This window comes from Falco peregrinus, chromosome 1, assembly GCF_023634155.1.
Source record: "Falco peregrinus isolate bFalPer1 chromosome 1, bFalPer1.pri, whole genome shotgun sequence".
NCBI classification, from domain to species: Eukaryota; Metazoa; Chordata; class Aves; order Falconiformes; family Falconidae; genus Falco; species Falco peregrinus.
In genome coordinates, this window is record NC_073721.1 from 60120683 (window position 1) to 60138521 (window position 17839).

Consider the following 17839-nt stretch of genomic DNA (forward strand, 5'->3'; position numbering starts at 1 on the left):
ACGGGGTAGTGAGCAGCAATTCACACACAGAAATTTTACTTTAGTCTCTGCTGGCGAGTTGCTGGGTGACCTCGTACAAATCCTTTCCCCTCTGTACCCTGCACAGGCAGACTACAAGCTCCTGTATCTTACTACGCACTTGTGCCATTCCTAGAACAATCAGGCTCCGGGGCCTTTTAGCATCGTCCTCACCAACAGTTCAGTGTTGGCTTAGTAAGACAAGGCTGGAGTTACGTTTGCTCCCTCAGCCTAGCCTTAAGGTGCTCCAGTTTTTTCATTAAAACCGCTGCAACTATTCCAGGAGGTTTGGAGCTGGAACTGCATACAGTATTCTGGGGATGGGGAAATTTCAAATTCTAGTATTTTCAAACTCAAGGGGATAGAAATAAAAATAGACACAAAGCCCACATTTTCGAAACAGAAACTTTGCATGTAGAAGACCGAACACCCCATCTCACATGCTTCAAGCTATAGCATCATATGGAGCACTGTGTCAACTTCTACAGTCCAGAAACTCTCTTCTAAACTGTCAGACCGTGCCCAGCCTAGAAGGGGCTTTGATTTCTTCAGCTAAAGTTGCAGTTGAGCTTATGAAGCACTTTTTGGGCTAGATTCCCTATTAGTTCAACAAAAGAACAGTGCCAGAATGCTTTGTGCATACTTCTGAAGGTCTGAACTTCCAAATCAAATTAAGGCTGTAACTCAATGCTTTAACAAACTGGCACTGCTGCCAGAAGAAACAATCCCTGCCCTTTGTTTCCAACACTTCTGTGAAAAGAAAGCTACATCTGGAAACTGATACGGCTGAGAAATTACTGACTGTTGTCTAGGTCACTTTTTAGCCGCACAGTTTCCCAGCCAAGGTGGCACACCACATGGCCACAGAGACACTTGCAGCAGCAGAGAAGTCATGACAGGCAAAAAGACAGGACTGCTCCTTCTTCCAGCAACGCTGAACCTCCCCTTTAGTTCTTCTGGTCTCAAAGACATTTTTCCTGGGAACTGCTTTCCTGCATGGTTGAGTATCAACTGCTACTGTTCCACTTAAACTCGGATGAAAAAGATGACGAGGATAAAAACTGGACTGCGTAATTACATTCTGTACCAAACCTCCTACACCTGTACTCTAAATTTATTCAATCATTTTTTTCAGTGTCAAAGCTGCTAAAAACAGTAATTTTCAGCCTAGTATAAACAGAAAGGTGCTGAACAGGAAAAGGTAAATAACGGTAGTCACTGTCAGCACTGTAATAACAGAATCTAAAAGACACATGGCCCTTCAAAGAACAGACGGTCCAAAATATAACAAAATTCCCGAGTGCTTAGTCCAAAGCCAGCTAAACAGGAAAACAACAGAATAAAGATTAAAGACTATAGTACCTAACTTAAAAAAAAAAAAGGTAGAATTAAAAATTTGCCCCCACCCCCCTTTATTTTCTTTGCTGTAAACTACCTAAAGGATACATGACAACAGGTTGTACTATTGTCATCTCTGTCAAATGGGGAGAATTCCTGCAGAGTTCTTCAGTGACTCATTTCAAAACCAGTCCTATTTATTAGCTTTATTAGCTTGGCACAGAGTGGAGTGGTTGATGAATTCTTTTGATAAAGTTGGGTAATTTCATTAACAGAGCATAATCAGAAGTACACAGAGCCATAACAGAAGTGAAATGAAAGAATGCTAGAGTGTATTAACCTTTAGAAAATTTCTGCTTTACCTAGGAGCTGCTCAGTTGGCAACAAGAGAGAATTGACTTTGGTGATCGCAGCAAAGAGCGAGCCATCCTCCCAGCGTAACAGCGCAAGGCACGGCAATGCTGAACTGCTGGGGAGCCTGCTTACAACAGGAATCTCTGCTAATATACAGCCTAGTGCTGAGACCACATGCAGGATACTGGGCACACTTTTGGTCAGCCCTGTTCAAGACAGACTAAACCCTAAACGGTAACAAGTCCAGCAGAGAGCTCGGAAGATGGCTGGACAGGTGAATACTGGGACTCTCCCAGCCAAAGCTGAGACAGAGCCAAGTGAGAAGGCCAGCAACAGAGCAAGGCTACGCACTACACAGGGAAAGCATTTGCCAAAATGCAACTATGAAACACACCACCACTACCCGTGCAAAAAAACTTTGATTATCCGAAGAGAAATATATAGTCCAGTCCTTTTCTTTGGGGGTCTAAGAACTGTCCTTTCTCATTCCTGTTCTGCTAGATGTCTAAGTTTTTGTCCTGCACTTCTGGGCTCAGGATGCAGTTTATGGGAGTCAGCCTCAGTTTCCCTACAGTGTTAACTACTGTCACCTGATGCCCAATGTTGGAAGCAGCAAGACTGTATACTTGCTTCATCAGTCCAAAGGTATGGGTGCCATTTAGCCCAGGGACCCTTCTGTACTGATGAACCCCTAGTGCTTTTCAAAGAAGTGCAAGAACTTCTAGAGGGGACAGGTACTGATTTCTCTGGGCACAGGTGATGTTACATCTTTGTTCCTACAGCTATTGAAAATCACAGTCTACGGCATCCATGCCTCTTCTCAGCTTTTAAAGTTTGGGGGTTTTTAATCCAATGCAACCTTGGATGTTCATAAGAAACTCCCATCTTGATTTCTGGAAGGTAAGAAATGCTTGTATTTCTTTTGTACCACTTAGTTTCAGGGACGTTGCCAAGCCTTGTACATATCCTCGCAGTTCCGTGGCTATTTTTTTCTTTTCCAGATCTCCAATCCTCTTCCTCATCTAGCATTTACTATATGTCTTTTTAAAAAAAAAAGACACTGAGAATCATATAGCACACGTTCACTCATTTTCTATCAACACTCTCCCCCCCCCGCCCCCCCCCCCACCACCTGCCCCTCCTTCAGCACAGCACAGAGGTTTTTGGTGAACAAGTCCACAATGATGGCCAACATGACTGCGTGTCTTGTTCTTTTTAAAGTTTGTTGCATATGGTGAATGCCTCTTAGCAAAACAGATTGTGAGCTCCTCTGCCAGAAGTGAACTATCTTTCCCCCTTGATGTGTGCCTGGAACATAAAACACCACAGATGCAAGTTGCACTGAACAAGAAAGAGCGCCCTTTCTTTCAGTCTTTCAGTATCCGATTCACGCTGGCATTATGGTTCTTTGCTCTTCCCTCATTTACAAAGGATGAGAGACTCAGCACTTACACCTAGAACCAGCAGAAAAAGTTGAAATGTGAGAGGTGGAGTTCTCAGCAAGGTTTCATTTTAAGGAAGATTAAAATTGAAGAGATTCCCAAGGCGTGGGGAGGATGAAGATACACATGCATTTGACAGGGCCACAGGCTATTTGATTTCTTTGCACCCCAGGCCTGATCTATGAAAATGAAGCCAATACAGAAGATTTCAGGGACAAAAAATTGCTATTTTTGGAAAGCCATTTACAACAAGGCTGCCCTTTCATCTCTTGTTTTCTTCTGTTGTTAATGCAGCCACTGAGCTGACAGAACAGATCAAAAGAAACATCAGAGAACAAATTAATCAAGCTGTTGTGCCAACTTGGAGTGCTTACACCTACAGCATAATTACGCTTGAAACTGGGGAAGGCCTGGAATGCCAGCAGCAACAGCACTGTTTGCCAAAGGAAAACAGTGCTGGCTGCACCATCCGCTCCTAGCCATCCTTAAGGATGACACTTTCTTAAAAGCTACTCCTATTTATGTTATTTAGTGCACTTTCCTCCCCACCCCACCCCCCTTTTCTTCTTTTAAGTCCTTTTGCATCCCACTGTGGATCAGTAAGTATTGATTAAACCACCTTCCTCAAGTCCCAGCCAGGGTTAGAACCGGACAAATTCCTGATGTGTGACTAATATGGAAGAACTAGACCAGTACAGCCAAAATGGCTAGAAAATGAAATAATGAGCAGTGAGCAGCATGACAGAAACTGTATTCAAAGGATATAAACAAGAGATAAAACCTCCAAATATTTTACCTCTGGAAAGGCTATCTCCTACACTGTTCGCTGATTCAATACTTACCCATTAGCTGCAGGAAATTTTAAGGATATGCAACACTTACTAGAAGAATATTAAATAAATGCCAGAGATAGCATTGTCTCTGCTGCCAAATAAATTCTCCACCCCAATGCTGATATGACTGACAATTACAGTTTAAGAATGGGTCATTTTCATTTAAGTTATTAAAAGCAAAACTGGCAAAAGGAGAGGAGAAATCTGAAGCCATCTTCTTCCATTTTGCAATTAATTGAGAAAGACAGGGAAGAGACCGAAATCCCCCAGTTCCCTGCAAAGCCATTTCCCCAGGATTGCCGGAGTGCTCTTTTGTGCTCTTGCTGGACTGAGCATTAGTGAGGTCGCTGCCAGGGAGCTGAGCCCTGAGCCCAGGGCTCCAAAGGGTGCTGGGATCCAGCTGCTGAGATCACAGGACTGCGCTAATCATGCTGCTGTTACTTGCTCAGATGTGTCCGCTTCAGTGGAAAACATCCTACTTCCGAACTCTTTTCTTTGTTTAACTGTAACAGGAAGAAGAGCTGCTCAGACACGGAGGTTGGCGGCGGAGTCATTTCTTTGATGGAGTGTGGAGCTGGCAGGCAGTCCCGAACTTCGGCTGCATCATTCCATGTGCCTGAACTCCCAAACCACTGGTGGCTCAAGTCAATCCCAGGCAGTGCAACAGCCCCCTCTGTAAACAGACTCTCTCACATGACCACCTCTAATTTATAGGAAATGATGGAAAGAAAAAGAGCTATTGAGATCACATGCCTTACTGGGAAAACATTTTATTTCTGAGATCATGAAGAGTCAGAAAAAAACTCCTCCAACCCACCACTCCGCTGTCACCCATTTAGCTTCACAATATCTCTACAAATTGTGCACCCTGGAAAACTTGCAGCTTGCCTTTGTTCTGTGCCCAGACAAGCTTGGCAAATACCTGTTTTAGGATGAGCACAGCTGCTACATCTTCATACATCCTTCCTAGACCTTGGCAGAGGGAGATACAGCTAACCATCTAGAAATGCCAGAGTTGGGCTCAGCGTGTAACAAGGAAGAAGTGGAGTAAAACTGAATGTTTCCAAATGGTAATAAACCCAGATGGACAAGCCGTCTTGATTTATGTACAAAGTGGGGAGTCAGAAGAGTTGGGGATGGGCTTGTACTAGGAACCCTGCCTGCGAGAAGGGCGCAACGACAACAGAAACCGTAGCCCAATTTCCAGCTAATTGGAAGCTATTTAAGCCATTTCAGAATGGAAATGTCCTGGTAGGGGAGAAGGAGAAGATTGAAATATTGATGTCTTGAGGAGCAGATGGTTCTTATTTTCTATGGGATTCCATAAATTATAAACAAACATCTTATGCTTTTTTTTTTTTTTTTTTTAATTTTTCTCCTCCCTCAGCAGCCAGATGAAGCAAAAAATAAATAAAACCACTATTAGCAGCTGTGGCACTCTTCAAATAATTTACAAGCTTGCAGAGAAGTTCCAAAGAATTTAAGCCAGCAGCAAGATGCTTCCCGCTCTGACTTCATCTTTATTCTGTTCCAGAGTCTGGCTGGATCAACAGAAAATATTGCTACCACATGGCAAAGCTTTGCCTTCAGCACTGATCCTCAGTCTACAACTTTACACTAGTACTACAAAGTTTGGCACTTAACACACATCAAAGTACTGGGCACACGAGTTTAACACAGTATTCTGCTTTAAAGACGAGACTGTGTGCTCTTTCCCAAGAGACAGAATGGTTCTCAAGGACAAAATATAACACATCTTCCCCCTTTACAATGTCCAGGGCTACTGCAGGGCTTTTACTTCCCACCAGGCTATAAACATCACACCACAGTATTCTGCACAATGCGAAGGAAGGAGATGAAACAGAAACAGCAGATACTTCATCTGTAGGAATGACACAGTACGAAAACTTTTTGTAATGGGATGGACTACTGGTGACTTTGCCCTAGCTCCTCCTGTTTCCCAGAGACTGGGAGGTAAACGGCCCCATACAGCCTGCCTAGAGAAGCTGGGGATGTCCCATCATTTCAAGTGTTCAGGGTCAGAGTGGACAGAGCTTTAGGCAACCTCATCTACTGAAAGATGCCCCTGCCCATGGCAGGGGAGCAGACTACATGATCTTTAAAGCTCCCACCCAACTCAAACCATTCTGTGATTGCACGATTTCAGCTCCCCACATCTCTGCTGCTATGGTGTCATGACATGTGCTCCTTTGGTGGGTTCTTTAAGCAACAGGACAGTATCCCCCAGAGACCTCTATTGTCAGATATGTAATTTCTAGGATTGCAGAACAGACAGGGCTAGGACTAAGAGAAGGTTTTTCTTAATTCATTTTAATAGCTACCTGTGAAAGCAGAAGTCTTTCTGAAAACAGAATCCCTGTTCTCCCTAAAAAAGTCGGTCCCTTAAAGCTGAACGCAATCCGGTTTTGCTGAGAAGTCAAGCAACGAATTTCACATATGCACTGAAAGGGCCCAAGCTAAAAATCACCGTACAGAGACGTACTCATGGATACCTACCTCCTATCTTCATCCTAGGCTGCCACACACATTTCTGCAACTGTGCAGCAAGCTGTATCAGGATACCATTCTGGGTTAAAAACAGCCTTTCTATACAAGTTAGTTTACCCCCCCAAAGAAGTCATTCCTTGATCAGCTGACCACAAGCACCAAATATGCTTGTGCCTGCGTAAGGAAGTCTCTTCCAACATGACAGCTAGCTTATGCCATAGAACACATATAAAACTATGGGCTACTTTTCACAAAGGAAAGAACAAGCAAATAAATAAAATCAGCAATATTGCTCATATTCTTGACCCAGAATCAGCTTTCACCCGAGATACGGGGCAAATCACTGCTTTTGCAAATGGCTAGAAGCTGTATCTACTTCCCCTGGCTTGCAACACTGTGGTAAGCAGACCCATGACTCCCAAAATGTTTTGCAGCACTTTAACCCACAATGATGTGAATAACTTGGAGAATTCAGACCCAATTAATTAGCAGGCTCTTATGTAAAGGTATGAAGACAATATCCCTCTAGAAACATGTTGGTAGAAGAATGAGGAGACAGAACAACTCTGTACCTAAAGAAGATTGTATATTCCCATGAGAACGCTCACAAAAAAGCCCTCCATTTATGCACGGATTTGCTGATAGCAAGAATACACAAGCTAGACAGAGCAAGAACAGCTCTGCATGCTTTTAGTAAACCTTCTCAAAAGGCTAAACATTTTACAGTTCCCACTGCAACATGACAAGTAACCCAAGGCCTGCAACATACAGCTACCTTTGGGAGATTCTAGAGCTTATGGTATAGCTCTGGTTGGTATAGACTTAAAAGAAAGCACTGGTGTTCCTTCCAGCTTACCATTGCTGATTTCAGGCAGATCAAACTTGGTGAAGTCCCACCACTGGAGGCGGTAGGTGGTGTTGGCAATGTTGCTGGCCACAGCTGACTGTCCATCTCCAATCACAGCACCTACAGAAAAGGGGGAAATAATTAGCAGTTTAACCTTCACAAGATTATCCAGAAAAGAGCTGGGGAGACAAAATCATAGAAAACCTTTCTAAATCTAACACACAAAACTCTAGAGTCTTAAAAAAAACCCACTTATTTTCAGAAATGGCAACACCTGCTAAATAAGTCACAGAGCATAGGAAATTAATAGGAAAGCACCTCCCTGCAACACATTTCTGAAAGAAAAGAAAGCTGATGAGAGGGTAAGATTTGCCCAGTTTCACAAGGCAAAAATCCTAATAAATTCATTTAGTGCAAATGCATTCTACTTATTGGTACCAGTGAAGCTGTATTTTCACAGAATCACAATTTTCTACTACAGCTATGAAGGCAGACCAGAATACATACCAAGGAAAAGCGTTGCCCTGGCAAATCACATGCATTTGTGGACATAATCCCTCTTACTACTGCAAACGTCACTCAGAAGATACACACTGCCTACAACATTTGCCACGCAGTAAGGACAGTCACAAAACATTAGCAAGGAGGACCTACAACCTGGCCCTTTGCTGCTCTGGGTGGCTCCAGGCAAATGACGTGACCCTTGCTAACCACCCCAGGATCTGGGCAACAGCCCAAAGCAGACGCCTAGGCAGAACACTTCAGGAACTAGCACAGAAACCATAATTTTCCAGGCAGAAAGGAACTGCCACTGGTAACTCAAGTTGGCATACATCTGAGAAACCTCAGAGGCTTTAAACGCAATCCTTAGGGAGATGAGTGGAGGGAAGAAACAGTTCTCCCATAATAGCACTAGAGTCAAAAATCTCACACTATTTGCAGTCTCTAAGGTCTTCATATACATGCAGCCCTTGTAGTACACATATATGCCGGCACCCAGAGAAACTCAAGGTAATAGAAATTGATGAGGGAGAGCAAAACAAGATCATCCCCGAGCACAAACGAGGGAAAGCACAGCCTCCAGAGCCTTCGCAGTCTGGATTTCAGCATCTCCACGCTGTCTCTAGCGGGAAGCGCACAGCGAAGTCAGTGGCTTCACTCTCCCAGAAGGGCTCTTCTGCCTGGGCACAACAGTGGAAGAGACGCCACTCCGACAGCTCCGATTCCAGCACGCAGCAGGCCCGTGCCTGCACGGAGAGCTAAAAGCTTGTTAAATGCCAGTAAATGAAAATGGTGCAGAAGAAGATAAGGAGACTAGATTTTTACTTTTCATATGGAATCCCAGGCTTGTAAAATAAATGGCCTGAAAACACACACTATAACAGGGTTTATGTTTTCTCTGCAAAGTAAAGAGCTAGGCAGGCAGGGCAAAGTGAGGGAGCAAACTCTAGACCAGTGCTGATAAACAAACAGAACGATGCCAGGAAAGCTGCTGCTAGTATTCTTTCCACTGATAAGCTGTCTTGAGCCCTGACTTTTGGTTCTGGAGAAAGCTCAAAAATATGCCAAGAGCAAGGCTTCCGAGCAGACAGCTTTATTCTGTACACTCAGCTGTGCCAGGCCTCCAGCAATCACCAAACCTTCCCTGCGCGTCTGCTCAGTCTGTCTATCTGCCTCTGTCAGATGCACACGTATCACTTGGAGAGCAGAATTAAGAATATTTCCATTGCTCTTACATATGCCCAAGGCCTTGTTCTCCATATTCCCCCAAATCAAAGGGCTCCTCTGAACAAAAGATACGCGCTGGAGAAAGCGGATTCAATGCATTAATGAAATTACATGTTGTAACCAGAAGTGGAAGAAGGACAATTAGATTTCATGTTGCTTCTTCTTTAGAAGTCTCCTCGTTGCAAGCCCGAGTTTGGTACCCAAGGGGTGGCTCTCCTGCTGCCTTGCCTCCAGCCACCAGGTGGAGAACAGAAAACTAGTTTCTGTACAAATTTCAAGCAGTGGGACTTGCTGCAGGGAAAGAGCAACTAACATCACCAGCTAGGCAGCTGCTGCCTTATAGGACTGAGTCAGAGAAGGAAAACACTCTGCAAAGACAGGCAAGAGAAGTACTACTCAGGGCACATAATTCCAGAACATTGATCTTATTACAGATGAACATTACAAAGTCATCATTTGTTTTGCAAGGAGAATAACCTTTGTAGGCACAGCAAGTAATATATAAACGGCAGAATATCATACCCCAGGAGAGTAATCATGTGCTCCCTCCAAATCACAGAAGCCTAGCAACATCACTAGCTGCTCCACAAACGGCAAGTTCATCTGGCTCATACAACTGTTGCACCTACTGCTACAAGTACCTTAAAAAAGCTGTTGGCAAATGGGCTTGTTTTTCTGTAAAGATTCTGGTTTTTTCATCCCTTTCCCCTGAACCTTGAGGTTAGTTATGGTGTTCATTCAAACCTCGCACCTCTTTCACCTCCAAAGGCAGTCACATCCTACACCGAAAGGCTAACAATGGGAAAAAGCAGCACCTCCCCACCTGCAGGACAGCCCTGCACCAGTTTCAGAGCCAGCAAAAGCTATCAACTCACTAATGCTAGCGCTTCAGGTAACAGATACCTTTCAAAAAAATTGGGACACAGGGAACAAAGCTCACAGAGTGAAAGGTGCATGTTCAGAAGGATTTGATCCATTTCTCAAAGGCTCCAAACCAGTATGCCTAACACTAATGGTAAATCCATGAGCCACATGTTTTTATTAAGTAATTACCTCTACTTATACTAATTATGTAATTGAGAAGTGTAATTATTAAGTTATATCTAGCTACATATAACAAAGTGGCATAACATTTGTATCACAAGTCCTGCCAGAAGCCTCCCACATGCACTGTCCCAAAGTAAAGAGGATTAAAAGCACGTACACATTTCAGACATTCAATTTAGGGAGAAAAACACCTCCCAGCACACAACTCTGCTATCCTAACCTTTGTTGTCCTCTTTTTCCGTTGCTTTGTCGGGAAGATCGGAGAGCACAGGTGGAAAACTGAAGCAAGTTAAAAACCTTGCTACAGAGCTTTTGCTCACTGTGTGGTGTGAAAACTCATTCTCAGCTGGCTTTGCCCAGACAGGGTGAGAGCAGAAGCAAGCGCTGTTGCCTCTTAAGCTCTAGCGTAACCTGGAGGCAAACAACACGCTTCAGCTTCTTAAACGTGGGCAGCAGCCGATCAGCTCTTAGAAGCAGCAGTTCTCACTAAGCACTTGACAGTCTGTCCTGATTCCTGGGTCTTCCAGTGTTTGATGGGATCACAAGTGACTGCGGCAGGTACCCGAGGGTCTCAGGCTTGTCAGCCCCACAAACAGAACGCCCTTTTACTGCAAAGATGATGTAGATTTCAAAATGCTGAAATCCAAAGCCAAGGCCAATTGAAATGCAGTGAATGTAGGTTTGATTGGCAGCTTTCCTGCGTCTGTCTATCACTGCGTAATAAACACTGGGTGATGGCAGAAATGAAGACAAATGCTTTCAGCAGCCCCCTTTTCTCCCCCCACCGCCCCAATCTCCATCCACCCCCTCTCAGCATATGACAGGAGAGTTTAAAGAGGTGGGGGGTTGGGGGGGGGGGGGGGGGGGGAGTCTTAACAAAGACTTAAAAAAAAAATAGAAATCATCAATTCTTTTCTTCTAGGCCACCTACATGTGACAGATATTTATCCGTCAGTCTCAATCCCCTCTGAGGGTCCAACTCATCTTGGCATGTGCAGAAATGAACCTCTGTCAGTCAGCTACTGCTCATTTATGAATCAAGGCATGCAAGCCAATGTCCGAGTTTAGACCGAAAGGGGAAAAAAGCAGCACAAAACCACTCTCCTGGGCACTCCTGCATTCCCTCGGTGAAGAGCAGGATAATTCCAGACGACTGCTATCGAGGAAGAGCTAATACTCCAGAGCTACACAGGCTCTGGGGTACACCTTTCAAGAACATGGAACATCTACATATCATGGGAATTTCTTTCCAATGTATCCAACAGAAACCAGAGCTCAACTTTTTTTTCTAGTCTAGATCCTTTATTTAAGTTTTTAGTGTCTGGCAGGTCCCCTCATAGTAAAGAGAAAAATTTATTAAGACACTTACAGATAAGCTTGAAGAAGTGGAGAAGTCCCTGAGCTAATTTGTGACTCAAATTGAGAAGTGATTACGCCCTGGTATAAAATTCCCCCTAGATTAGGACTTGCGCCTTTAGGCATGAGTACCTTAGAAAAGTAATTACCTCTTTATGAGCCTGTTTGTAACTGTGGCTAATGATATTGAGGTTATCCTACACATGCAGAAAGGATCTTTCACAGCTGACGAGTTTTACATTTACTAGTTCCTGACTTACTATAATCCAGGCTCCAGGAAGCCTGAAACACAGGACAAAAGTCTATTTGACAAACCGAGGATAAAGTTCTTTGCTGCAAGAACATACCAGAGTCTCTCAACCAGTTCTGAAGAAATCTGAATTCCGCTGGAATGCAATGACTGATCTCTGAAGCCTAGGGGAGATGCAACAGGTTCCTCCACATCTCCGACCCTGAAGTATTTTATAGGACAGCCTGGTATTTGGGACTGCCTTTGATCACAGTAAATATATTAAATCCTAAATATGAATTTGACAAGGCCCAGCAAATCTCTGTTCCAGGCTACCACGAAGACGCTGCCTCTGAAGCGGCCGAGCTACCTATGTAAAACTGGGCTAATGCTGAAGGAACAGTATACATAGCAACCTGGTACTTTCAAGGATTTATTTTGCTTGGTTTTCAACGTACCAGCAAGCTGTAAATAGGAAGTAGGCAAAACAACTTTCATGAATGGATGCACAAAATGTCGCTAAGGGTAGTTTGGCGTATGCTAAGCACTGAAGGGATCTTAAGAGTCGATGTCAACTCAGAAAGCCTCAAAGAGGTCTGTGCTCTCTGAAAGCTGAACCCTTCAAAAGGCTATTATTTTTCCTTTACCCTGGATGTACAAAATAAGAAAAAAAATGCAAATTCCCATTCGTGCTCATTCCTATTGCAAAATTTCTTTTGAAAGGGGGCAATGCTTAGCTGCACAGTCCTATCGGCTATGGGAATTTGAGCAGGCCTCAGCTGCAGGTCGTGCAGATGACCATCCTAATAGGAGCTCAGTCAAGTGCCCAAGGGCTTCACTCACATTGTAAGCAATGCAAGCATCATATAGGAAAGGGAATTTGCCAGCCACAAGTGTCAGACTTAAAAGGAAATCAGTTTATTTCCAAGAAACACAAATAAATGAACAGATGCCCAAAGCCTCCATCTCCAGTACAGTCATGATGGCTCCTTGACATCTTACCTTCCTGACGTTAGACATCTTCCTTTGTCTGATCATACCATAATTAATGCAGAAATGCATCTGGAAAGCATTTGTCTTTGATGGTAGGGTCCAGTTTTCCCTCAGGGAAACTAGAAGAGGTTAAGGTCCTTTTCAAAGGCATTCCTCTCTTATCCGAATTGTTTGCACTTCGCCAAGCAAGCTGATAATTTTTCTCCTTAAGAAAGAGATTCCCGCTTCTCTGTTGTTGTTCACCCCATAGAGATGCTCCTGCTTACGTCATCCTGCTACACATGGAAGTTAGAACATCGGGTATGAAACAGCATGGTGAGTTTCCAGAACCAGCAAGAGTTGAGCCAGCAATATTCGCATAGAACCTCTCAGATGAGGAAAACCCTGTACCCTTCCCAGTGTCAAATAAGGTACCGTATCACAGCCTTTGCATATATATACTGGAGCAAGCAAACATCACTGTTTAGGAAGTCCTCATCCTACTCGGCGTGACCGATAAGCAACAACAAGCAGTTTCATTTCCTTGCTGTAGCTACCTCAACTGTCTAGTGACAGAACGTGGTCTAAGCCTTCAACTTGCCAAGAACTTTCTGCAACCATCCAGTACCATACATGCACTGTCTAACAGGAAAAAAAAATCAAACCAAATAAATTGGAAGGAATTCCTTCTTTCTACCTCCTAAATCACTACCAATCACCACCTGAAGTACAGCATTGCCACAATAAAAGCCTGACAGGATTTAAAACAATTTTTGCACACTACTTTGTAAGATTCATAATCTCTCATGCCATAAAAAAAAAAACAACCAACCAAAAGCAAACAAAAAAACCACCACCAAAACCAACATGGTAAAGAGAAACATCATCTGAACCACGGGCATACCAGAGCATCTTACTCGTGCCTCACCTTCAGGATGAGTGGAGAGCAACATACTGCTCAACAACTGCTGGAAGGAGAAGGGATCAATCACAGAAGTGAGAGCCCAACTTTGGCAACTGAACACAAAGTAATAGTTTTATCTTGCTCCTAAATATGTAATTATTTAGCTTATGCTTCAGAGGATACTTCGTTTGCATAGCTTAAAAGTACAGGTCACCAGAGAACTGGAGCCTCAAATCCTGCTTGCAAAAGAAGCAGAGCCGCAAGCCTTTGTGGTGCTCTTACATTTGTACAACTCAAATGAAGCCGGTAAGTGTGATTTTCTTCTTTGTAAGAAAACCCGTATGAACCAGGACTGTTTAGACTCAGCTGTTTTGTTTCTTCATTTGTCATTTATGATGCTTTTAGCTGCAGTGGGTGATAAGCTCGTGGGAGGTCTCTACTATATTAATTGCTTTACACTATGTAACAGCACGCATACATACACACATATTTTAAACAGCAAACCCCCATTTGTTTGGGGACCACCGTGAGACTCCTGTAATTCTGATAGCGGGTACACTACTAGAATGGTGTGTAAAGAGATTGAGGTGCTCCACAAAGCACACGGGTGGAAATAGATGTTACCAAGCTAGACAGTCAAGAGAGATCTTCCTGCAAATGGAGATGCTGTATCATTAAAAGAGCTTGACAGGAAAAGGTTATGGAAACAGAAAGAAACAGCTGTTACCGTTGGCTGAAACAACTCACAAGTTGTTTGAGAAGTGGGTGGGCATACAAGCTTTCTCTTCTCTCATTTCGGCCCCTTGCTGGTAAGGGCAGTCAAGGCTGCAGTCTTCTGATCAGCTAACTGCTCGAGCTGTTAAAGGAAGTTTCTGCAGACATTGATGCTTGTTTTGAGACCATTTCTTTATTTCCATGTGACAGCAGCATGTGTTAAAAGCATGCCTCATACTACCATATGATTCAAGCAGCAGAACATGTTTCCTACAGTATAGCCTTTTAGGGAAAAATATTCAAGCACTAAAAATACATTCCAATCTGCAATCTGCATTTTATTTAACTAATGTTTGTTTCAACATTTTCGGCATATTTTCAGCCTTTTAGATGAGCTTCTCTGTATGCAGAAAGAAGTCCTAACAAAAAACAGTGAGCAAAGGTTTGGAGAAATAGGTTTATGCTTTCTTCCTAATTTCTGTTATTCCATACACCGTAAAATCCTCTAAAGCTTGCAGAATCAGCTATCAGAGCCACCAGCTACTGCCTTGGCATGGGAGTCAGAAACCTATTTATTGGAAAATACTGGGGAAATAAACATAACTTTACCTTGCCAGTGGAAGGAGAAAAAATAATCTGGGTTACGGTCATTTCTCCATCTGGAGGATGGTAACAATCTACTAAAGAAACCAGTGAGAGAATACATTGGAAATCAGCTCCCAAACAACTGACACTGCAAGAGAAAAGTATTTTTCAGAATTAAACTGGGGGGGTGGGGAGCGAATGAGGCCAGGACACAGTGCTAGATGAAAAAGCAGAAGAGCACTGAACTTTGCAGTCTCTGAGGAAACAAGTATTCTCTTCCTTCACCCGTGTTTGAACCCACATGTTCACAGCCCTCCTCCCTTCTAAGCTTCCAGAAACAGTAGGTGACTCTCCATATCAAAACGCCACATCTCTCCTACCACAGCTTAAGTTTCACAAATCCCTGTGAAGGTGAACTAGGAAGGTCTCAACAGCTAATCTGTGCTGTGTCGCTCGGGCTCCTCCCTGTGCCAGCTCTGCCCCTCGCAATGCCTCCCCTCTCCATCACCAAGTCCCTTGCATCATTACCAAGCCCTTCATTAAATGCTGTTGGAAGTCTGCTTTTTAACCTTCATGTCTGTGTTTATCCTCTGCACAAAAACAGAGCAAAATCTGTGCCTGGCAGGCATTTCCTTTTGTAAAACTCCTTCTTCTTTCCCTTTCTGACTTTTCAGAGCATGAAATGTGCCTGCTAATCCTAATTGCCTCTGATGGAGAGCCTTGCAGGGACCAGACAAAGGGGGCAGCCTTCCACCGGGCAGCTGTGAGCAGGCACCGGACTCAGCTCTCCAGTCTCCAGAGTTCCCATCTCACTTGGCCGCATTTCTGAAGAACGCATGGACAAACTCCCCCAAGTAGCTCTACCGGGAACAGAGACTTGCCTTCCCAGACCTCCCCCCTCCCGCTTAAATGACCCTCCCAGCACAAGAGCCCATCTGAGCTCGTGCGACGTGACTCGGAGTGGGTAGAGTCCTTAAATATTGCTGCGTTATGTCAAAGCAAAAAAGCTAAAGGCCTGACTCAAGGGTCATTTGCCTGCCTGCATCCTGGCGCCAGCTCTCTTACCAAAGAAAAACTTTGCAAGGTCCCACTGCTGTGTCCATAGCCGGCCCTTCCATTAGCAGTGCCTCTGCCAGGAACTGAGAAACCGAATTGTTATGCTATTGAGTCACTTTTGCCTCCAACAGTCACTAAAGAAGTTAACTTTCTGGTCTAGCAGAGAGTGTCTGGACTCAGAGGAATGTTTCCACAGCAGCAACAAAACCTGCCTTCACAGGATGGCCGTCACTGCCTACCAGAACGTCCTTACACCTGGGCGGATGCTTGGGGTCCTCCACAGCCATCACACCACCCACACTGCCTACTAGGTCTGCTGCAGTCCCCTCGCCTAATGCAGACACTGAGGTAATATCAGACTAATCCAGCCTTGCCAAAACTGCTGCATGTGGTTTCAGATAATTCAGAGCTACCGCAATTTCTTGAGATTTTCTTGTAAGGGTTGTTTGCCAAGACATTTGCCAACTGCAGCCCATATCTCCACACAGGTTACACTTTATCATCAACTCCATCGCTCATAAATTAGCACGGCCACAGTTTCAGTTCACAGCGAGTAATTCCTCTCCTGAGCACAGGCTCAGATAGTGTTGTAACAGCACTCCTATCCAACCAATATAGCTACGCCAACAGATAGATACAGAATAGATGCAAAAATAATGAGTGAAACTGTTTTTACACAGAAGAGCCTTTTTCATTGTGAGTGTGCATTTTAACTACATGAAATCCTCCTAAACCAAACAAATCAGCAAGCCAAATGCCTGCTACCGCCTCTGCAGCTCTTACTGCAAGAATGTGTGCTTAGCACAACTTTAAATGTGCGTGTCTTATGCCAAAACACTCATCTGCAGTGGAAAAAAACCTCAGCAGTATCTTCGTAGAGCACATACATGCCTTATCAACCACCACATTGCAATAATACAAACTTTCACTAATCCAAGAAGCAGTATGTTCCATAGAAGGGTTTGAATTCCTGAGATTTAACTGTGTATCAGTACGACACCAAGCTTCCACACTGGAGCCACTTTTCATTGTGGAAATAGCAGTACGCAGTATTAATAAAAGCTCCAAGCACAGAAACACGTTCAAAGCCTTGTACTTGGCAGTGAATTGAAGACTTGCAAATATTCTTACTATCCTTAAACACATTTCAGGACTGCTATATTACAGCACAACCCCTGGGCATCGAAACTTGAAATGAAAATGCTGCGTCAGCTTAGGGACACGGACCGAGATGCCACCACAATACAGAGCACTAAACTAAACACACTCAGTGGCTGATTATATTTCGGTAGTTATAATACCCTGCGAGCTGAACAGATCTGTTGAGGAAATACTTGTCTGTTCTGAATCTGTACTCGTCTAGGGAGATTAAGATGAAGTCAGACACTCAGAGGGAAATGCACCTCCATTAATAAGAATGCAGGTCCTGACAACTTAAATAAACTCCATATAATAAACTAACAAAGCCAAAGAAGGGAAGGCAGGACAAGAACTGGGACATAGGCAGCTGGGCTCACCGTTTTCTGGGTAAAGCAGTCAACCGGGAGACAACCAAATAAAGCAGAAAATGAGCAAGCTGGGAAAACACAAAATCTAACAATAGTGTAACTAATGGGAAGGCAGTTTAAATTTAAAGCATGGTGAGATGGAAAGGAGGAAGCCCAGGCTGGAAGAACACAATGGGGAGACCACGCTGCTCCAATTGGAAAAGAACAAAGTAAAAGAAACCTACAGCAAACAAAGCACTCCGCTCTTGTGGAGGAGCTTTTGAGGGTGGGTTGCATGATCTAGATGACAGCAATGGAAACAAGACTCATCCTTTATCACTACTAGCTTTAATGCTCAAAGCAGGTTCCAGCACCTCAGCAAATCTGCAGGGATCTCTGCATAGAGCCAGAGTGGAGATTC

General features: G+C 43.8%; 1 protein-coding gene across 6 annotated transcripts in view; it reads right to left on the bottom strand.

The window, feature by feature from the left end:
- AMBRA1 (autophagy and beclin 1 regulator 1) overlaps positions 1 to 17839 on the bottom strand; it is a 135635-nt gene that overhangs the window by 44710 nt on the left and 73086 nt on the right. For all 6 annotated transcript variants that reach the window (XM_055806626.1, XM_055806629.1, XM_055806639.1 and 3 more), the window contains one exon: positions 7350 to 7460. In XM_055806626.1, the coding sequence (XP_055662601.1) occupies positions 7350 to 7460 (111 nt within the window). The remainder of the gene's footprint in view (positions 1 to 7349; positions 7461 to 17839) is intronic.